Source organism: Mytilus californianus, unplaced genomic scaffold, assembly GCF_021869535.1.
Source record: "Mytilus californianus isolate M0D057914Y unplaced genomic scaffold, xbMytCali1.0.p SCAF_15, whole genome shotgun sequence".
NCBI lineage: Eukaryota > Metazoa > Mollusca > Bivalvia > Mytilida > Mytilidae > Mytilus > Mytilus californianus.
Genome location: NW_026262637.1, coordinates 16,872,372 through 16,880,264, shown reverse-complemented (window position 1 = coordinate 16,880,264; position 7,893 = coordinate 16,872,372). Strand labels below are relative to the sequence as shown.

General features: G+C 30.4%; 2 protein-coding genes across 2 annotated transcripts; one reads left to right on the top strand and one right to left on the bottom strand.

Moving 5' to 3' along the window:
• Positions 1–913: 913 nt before the first annotated feature.
• LOC127725546 (uncharacterized) lies at positions 914–4,591 on the bottom strand. Its single transcript, XM_052232604.1, has 5 exons — positions 4,542–4,591; positions 4,067–4,215; positions 3,316–3,411; positions 2,250–2,432; positions 914–1,369 (listed from the first exon to the last, which is right to left on the bottom strand). Exons 1-5 carry the CDS (start codon positions 4,542–4,544, stop codon positions 1,081–1,083), a joined length of 720 nt encoding a protein of 239 aa, XP_052088564.1. The 5' UTR covers positions 4,545–4,591; the 3' UTR covers positions 914–1,080.
• Positions 4,592–5,094: 503 nt separating this feature from the next.
• On the top strand, positions 5,095–7,209 carry LOC127725907 (uncharacterized). The gene is made up of 4 exons (XM_052233223.1): positions 5,095–5,227; positions 6,008–6,109; positions 6,306–6,482; positions 6,846–7,209. The coding sequence occupies exons 1-4, from the start codon at positions 5,190–5,192 to the stop codon at positions 7,069–7,071; spliced, it is 543 nt and encodes a 180-aa protein (XP_052089183.1). The 5' UTR covers positions 5,095–5,189; the 3' UTR covers positions 7,072–7,209.
• Positions 7,210–7,893: the final 684 nt, after the last annotated feature.

Sequence of the window (7,893 nt, the reverse complement as noted above, 5' to 3'; positions counted from 1 at the left end):
GTGTATTAACTTTGAACAATGTTGAATGTTTGGATTAGTTTATAAGTATCGCTACTTAAATTTCAACATTTGCATTATACCTTGGACTAATAGGTACATTTAATGTATTAGTCCCATTTTATACTATCAAAATAACCTAAAGGCAATACATATTGATTTGTCAACAGTTTTGTTTTTTGGTACGTCCTTTTTTTGTTGTTTCACTGATCTAGATTGGAAAAAAATACTTTAACCTTTCCACATGAACTATTTAAATGCCTTGTCCAAATCCGGAATCCTATCAGCTCATCGTTAGTTTCATCTTGAGTGTTTGTCATATCGGAAATCTAATGGCAGATGTTTGATGTTCTCTGTTGAATTTATTCACTTCCATGAAAGTCGGAGAGATTTTTGTTCAATACATGTTTTGATCTCTTTTTCAATCGCTTTGTTGTTACATTATTGAAGTATATCCACGTCTTTCAAACATTTTTGCATTGCCTATTTGTTAAAACATGAAAGTAATATAATGATGGCATTTGAAACTTATGAGTTCAGAGTTAAAGTGAACTGGAACTTCAGTGGTTGTCATTGGTTGTTGTCTGCTTTTTTCTTTTTCGTTTATTGCTTTTAACGTAAGTCATGACTTTGGTTTTACCATTTGAATTGTTGCACATTTTTATTCCCATGGATATGTAAAGCTTTCTATACGGTATGTGTTTAGTTTATTTTTGAAAGCTGTTCATGTCCTGTTTATAAGTGTTAATACATTGAGTCTGAACGACAGACATTTCAAAACGGTTTATGAACCATGAAGGCGATAATGGACAGGTTCCTTGGATAGATGTAAATAATGCAAAACTACAAATAAACGAACTATATCTGAATAAAAAAAACAATTTAAGAGACCGGGCTTTTCTATTGTGATAAAATTTATTATATCTACGTTTGAGACTTCAAATAATGAAATGAATATTATAGCTTAATTGACGAATTTATTTAGGTACTTATACGGTAACAATAACAAAACAAAACTAATATACACATAGCAAAACATTGTAAAACATAAATATCACAGTCAGGTATACAAGCTTCGGATTTTCAAAACAAGCCTGGTTTTGTTTTAACTATTGTTTTTTGTCTACTTTGTTGGATGTGTGCGGGTCCCTGTCTGATCCCATGATTGTTGACGGGTCCTGGAATTTCTCCTGTTAAACATTTGACTTTAACACAGCTACATGCTGTTGATACCTTTTCTTTGTAATACTGTAATCCCGTCAATGGACAGTCAATAAGCATGGTTCTGTACACAAAGTTTGTTGGTCTACAAAAATATTGCTTGAACACCCCATAGTCAAATCTACAGTAATTGTTCTGTTTTCTCTCATCTCTGAAAAATCAAAGGTTAACTTTCAATTAACAAAACGATGACAACAAACATGAACGAATGAATAAATATTTTTTTTTCAAAAGCAGGATTGCATGTACAAAACCTTTTACAAAGTTCTCTTTTAAGATTTGGTGTTACAATGTATATCCTTACAAAAAACCTAAAACTAACAGAAATTGATTTTATGAAAAAATATGTATTTACTTCCGCAGGATTATCAGGAATTTGGTTGGTCAATTTTCATTATACAACTCCAATGTTTATAGGAATACTTTAACGGAAAAAATAAAAGATGAATGCTAAAAAAGAAATAATATACATCAACATAATTAAATATAAGCAAGAGCGTTCGGAGGGCACACGGAGAATATGATATGAATGTCTTTATCAATCGTTATAAACGGCATTGTAACCGTAACTTGTCAAATGGAGCGTGTAATTCAGTGGGTGTGCAAAATTGCTTATATTTTGAAGATTTAAGTCCCATAACTGTCTATTGACAAAAGTGAAAATCACCAAAAATAACCATTCTCATTATTTTGTGAAAGTTTGAAATAGATCGCTCAATGCATTCTAAAGTCGGCGTGCGCCATGTTTACGCCAGACAGACGGACAGACGGACGATAGGACAACGATATACCATAATACCTCCGTCCTAAGATTAGCTGACGATATTTGACTGACCACTTGGCGTTAAGCAAGCAACAATCGATGATTGTAATTTTATGATATTAATAAATTGCGCGATGAAGTTCAGGTGAGGATGTGTTATATCTGCAATCAAAGAGGATCACTATTGCTTAATTGCTTTTGGGTTTCACGTTAAATGATTAGGAAGCTTTTAAAACCAAAAAAAATGAAATACAGTTGATCATCTTACCCGTTGTAACAATCGGTTCTGTATATTTTCTGTACATTTCTGTCGGGTCCATTCAGTATGACCTGACACACCTCATAGCCTTCTGCTACTCCAGTCAGTTCATGATACACGGTTTTGTTTATATATTCAATTGGTATCTTAACTTCACGACAAACTGGTTTCTTTACATAATCGATTTTTTCCCTGAAATATAAGTATATATGGAAATAAAAATAATTTAGAACCATTGCTAACTGATTTTTAACATCTCTATCAGTTCTTACAAAAATAAAAGAAAAAGAAAAAATGCGGTCACTGTACATTCCTTCATAAAATTAAATTATCTAAGATATCTTCCTTTGTAAGGCTAAGTTTTTTTTCTTTAATCAATCAAAACAGATTCCGTATTTGCAAAAACAGTTGAAACAATAAGATAAAATCAAATAATGTTTTTCATTTAAATGAAGTCTTAAAAATGAGTTGCATGCCTGCCTCGAAATGTGCTCATTGTATTATACATCTAGACGGAATATGTTTTCTTCTATTTCACGATCAAAGATGACGATAGATCCCTTAACTGAAGATGAATGACAGAAAATAATTTGTTCTACCGTTTAACATAATTTTCAATTTAATTGAAATGGGATAAAGGGGTATCATGTTATGGGCACAACAACGAAACAACTAATCTCGAATTTCTAGACTTCCACATTCTAATGCAGACACTTCTAAGGTGGGCTTAATAATCTATGTAACTGTCATCAGAGAAAAATATTAAACCTTTTCATCAAAAATAAAACTCTACAGCTGGATGGAAAGATGAAAAATCATTTTGTTAAAATTCTTAACTTTCATGTTTTCGTTCTGATATGCATGTAATATGCTCCACTGAACATTAACATCAATCTATCCACCCAGTTTAATTATCATTCCAATCTGCTCTAAATAACATTTATTGTTAATTAATATTAGTTTTACCCATCGGTTGACTTATGTGTAACTATATTGTGCAATAAGGTTTTAATGTTAATACATACATATTAGAATATGTTTATTTGTTATACAATAAGGTTTAAATGATAATTACCCATATGGAGCTGGATCTCCTAAACACTCACTGCATGACTTGATATAGTGGATAAATGATCCATCACTTTTTGACAATTTTTGTTTCAATCCACGCCTTTAAAATGAGAACAAATTAAAGAGACAAACATATAATTTTATAAAACAATTGATTAACAACAGTATACATCAGTATTGGTGTTTCTGTATTTCAATTGAAATACTGTCAGTCTTCTTTAAAATTTGTAATGTTTACATTTTTATACTTTAAAAGAAAGTGCTACCATGCAAAAATAAAATTAATAAGTTCAATCTTGACAATATTTTCGTAAACAATTGCCTTCATTTTCAGCACATTAAAGACAAAAGTATTTCGATTCAGCTCATAGAAATAATTAATGCAAAGAATAATATACAAGATATAATTAAGGAATGACTGTAATATTATTTCTGTCTATTCGAAATAACCTCAAACATGCGGTGCACCCTTTTAAATAACTCGCTACGCGGGTTATTCAGTGTGAACCACATTTTTTATGGTATTTCTTCATAGAAAGAAAAAATATTGCAGTCATTCCTTAATTATATCTTGTATGCTATTATTTGCATTAATTATTCATACCTTGCATTTATTTACCTTCATACCATCCGGTGAATCAAACAAAAAATTTCAAATATATTAAAACTGAATAACAGAAGTTGAAGATTCGTGTTTTATAAACAGATCTTAGGTGAATCATGAAAACAAAGTAATATTCATGGGAACTACTTACATATCGAGAGGGGAATAACCGGCTGGTTTATCACATATCCAGTTCCTGTGTGGCAGACACTGGTCATACAAATACTTGTAGTTATTACATACATTCATAGGTACACACGAAACATAAGCAATGATGGCACAAGTCAGTAGTAGTTTGAACTGAAAAACATATTTTGAATATTTCTAATATGCTGAATTTTTTAATACATTAAAGTTGTGTTTGCTAAATAATTCCATGGGGCATTTAACATTAAACTTTGTTAAAATTCCGAACGTTTGAAATAAATATAATTAGTTCTTACTACGATATTTTGTAAAAACAAATGATAAGACACTTTTGACCAATTTGAACCAAAAAATGTTTGAATGAATTATCATACTTTATACACTTTGGATTTGAAATATTATTTATTCAACAATTTTGAAAGATTCAATTTTTTTCTTTAAAATAACTGTATTTTGAATAACGAAATATATTCACTTACCATTTTTAACCGTGGTCACTTTAAGCAAAATTAGGACTAATTGATATGAATAGTCAAGTTTGGCCTTTATATAGAATAAATGTTGACAAATAGTGTCTATATTTTGACAATGATGATTAATTAGTTTACGCACATCAAGGACAATGTCCGTGACGTTGTTTTTGAGGTCATAATAAAACATTATGGTCAGCGATTGGTCAGTATGTATATTTCCTTGTCACTGAAATTTGTGTATATAAAGATAACTGCTGCTGGTGGATGACAGAACATAGACAGAGACATAAGTAAAAAGGTAAACTATTCTCTTGTACTCCATCTTTAGCATATTAAGGGAAAAAATATAAAGAAGCTCACATATAAGATGTATACTATTTACTTTGAAAAATAATAAGCACACATTTACTTGTGACACAATGCAAGTTATCAAATCCGATCAAATTTTGCATATATTGTGAAGCGAAATAAGCGCTTTCATTTTTTTATTTCGATTAGAAAGCTTCTGCCATTAAACCAAAATTCTATATATAATATTTTCATTATTTTTTGTAGATGAGACAAAGTATATTTTTCCTTGCTGTATTGCCGTGTGTGTTTGGGTTATTTGGAAAGAAATGTATTGTTGATCCGATTGAAAACAGATGGCCAGACATGGGAAAGATATGCCATGATCCGTTAGAATACAATCAGTACGTATACATTTTTATACAGTATTTTATATTGATGCACGAATTTCAAACTCTCCAGAAGCACTGGAAGCATGCTATTTGTTAAGCCAGTGTGAACGAATGGTAGCCATTTAATTACAAAATTCTCATCGTTTATCCACATTCAACTTACTTTTTGAATTGCAGTTAAATTAATTCGAATTACACCCGTTTAGCTTTCAATAATTATTTGAAACATCCTGCTGCATTCCCTGTTTCCGGCATTTACAATGTATACCTAATAAATTTGAAGATACTGCTAAACTGAATTATCTATCTACTTATATAAAAAGCAGAATAGCAAAAATACCGAACTCCAAAGAAAATTCAAAACGGAAAATCCTTTATCAAATGGAAAAATCAAAAACTCATACACATCAAACGAATGGAAAACAAATGTCATATTCCTGACAGGAATTTCCTCGTGTAGAAAATGGTGGTACATCTATTTATGCACGAAATCTAAAACAATTGAAGGATATCTCTCAAAACTTTAAATACGCATGTGATATTCTCTATTAGATTATTTGGGTCCAGTTGCAAATATCTAATGCGTATTGAAGACAAAAATACATCCCGCACAGCCAACGACACACCTGATTAAGAGATGTTACATTATGTTTTGCAATTTCATTATCAAACATTTAATAAGGCACATTTCCACAAGAATTGAATGAAACATAAAAAAAACATTTGACAGTAGCTCTGTTGTTATTTTTGTTAATTAGCACTGTAAATAACTGCTTTATCTTTTTAATGCAGTTTGGCAATAGAACAGGCTATATTAGACGACCAAGAAATCCAGATGTATTTAGAAGATGCCAGTAAAATATACCAACCAGCTGTTCCTTATGATGACCCTCAGTAAGTGTATTCTTATAATTATTTTTACTTACCGTCATAATAAAACATAACTGTTAAAATGCCAAAGAAAATGAAAGAGTAGTAATACCACATTAGAATAATCTTCAGAAAACGTATATAAATTGTCATTGAAGAAAGAGAAATTAATGCAACCTGCTATTTGAATGACAAATGTATTTCAACTTGTCTTTTATAGTATTTGCCCACTTGATATTGGAAATCCAAGTGGACCACAGATTGTAGAATGTGGCAGTATATGTCCAAGCTCTTATACTAACCTTACAACTGTTTGGTATGAATACGAACCAGGAAGGACAACCATGTGTAATGTTATCCGGCCATGGCAGCAAATTGTTTATTATATGCAATGCGGGTAAGTTCAGAAAGAATTACGTATAAATATCCCTCTCACACATACAACATTAAACAATTTATGAAGGCCAAATGAATCTGTTAATCTTGCAAAGAAGTAACTTAACAGTTAAAAAAGTATAGATAACAGGCATGTAAAGACAAAATGAATATGCCAAAATGATAAAAAATGTGAAATCAAATATGATAGCTATTAACAAATCCAAATTGAATATTGTGAAATAATTTGTTGAATATTTTAAAAAAGTAATGTATTAAATTCCACAATAACAGTTGTAAATCTAAGTTCTTAGAAAGAGTGCGTATTTTAGTCACTTTCCTGAATAATCATTATATCAAAGTGTACATATTTATTTAATTTTAGAACCAAATATCCACTGGTTGACGGTATGGATAACTCATTCCAATGTGTCCCCGAAGATATTATCAGACGTAAAATAGCTGTATATTGTCCAAATATTGTACCACAATGTAGAAAAATGGATATTGACCTACCACAACACTGTGCTGCTAGCAAATTCCAATGTAGACAGAAAAAGATTTCACAACAATCTAAATTAGACAATCTTTTTGCTTCTTTTGGTTGGTAATCAGTACAGCGAGTAAGTCGCTTTACTGGACACACCAATGTGACATTAAGTAATCTGTGATTTTTTAATACTTGTTATTAGTTTTTTTGTAACTATTTTTGATATTGATATTGCAAAATAAAGTTTGTTTAAAATATATATCCTTGTTTATTATCAATATTTTGTGCGTTAACACTGTCTTGCGACTTTTTAGTTTAGTGAGCAAAACCTACAGAGAAAAGATTTAAAAACACAATATTGAAAAAAGTTTGAAACAGTTTACATTTTCAAACGAGCGTAGATGTACTAATCTATTTAACATGCCAATTCTAATTTGTCACTTTGAAAATACACATCGGAGGCTTGTTTTCGAAGTCTACGTATAAATTAAGTTGGATACATTTTCAAAATTATATAATTTGTAAAAGAGGGGTCTATGATTTTACATGTAAAACAATTATGTCTGCAAAAGAAACTCGCCATTCATGTCTTTATGAGTTGCTAATATCTTGTTATTAAGTTAGGTGATACTCAACTTTCACAAATTTTGGGACATTTTGCAAGTCAGGATATTTATGGAATCGAAATAGCGCTCTAATTAATTCATCATTCCATGCAGGTCTTGAACTTGTTTACTCTTTGCTGAAACACTATTTTCTATGTTTATGTACATTTCTTATTTGTTATTGTATTCATGAATAATTCACATAATCGTAAACAACTTTGATACCTTGGGCTTAACGTTATTCCATAAATAGCTTTTATAATGTAACAAATTATCATAATTGTTCCCTATATAAATTTTACAAGGTCTACAATGTGTTATATTTATATGTAGTAATA

Coding starts and splice junctions, on each gene's coding strand:
- LOC127725546 (XM_052232604.1), bottom strand. Junction 2,433..3,315: donor GGAGATCCAGCTCCATATGG/GTAATTATCATT, acceptor CTTATATTTCAG/GGAAAAAATCGATTATGTAA. Junction 1,370..2,249: donor AGAACCGATTGTTACAACGG/GTAAGATGATCA, acceptor TTGATTTTTCAG/AGATGAGAGAAAACAGAACA.
- LOC127725907 (XM_052233223.1), top strand. CDS start 5,190: ATGGGAAAGATATGCCATGATCCGTTAGAATACAATCA. Junction 6,110..6,305: donor GTTCCTTATGATGACCCTCA/GTAAGTGTATTC, acceptor TGTCTTTTATAG/TATTTGCCCACTTGATATTG. Junction 6,483..6,845: donor GTTTATTATATGCAATGCGG/GTAAGTTCAGAA, acceptor ATTTAATTTTAG/AACCAAATATCCACTGGTTG.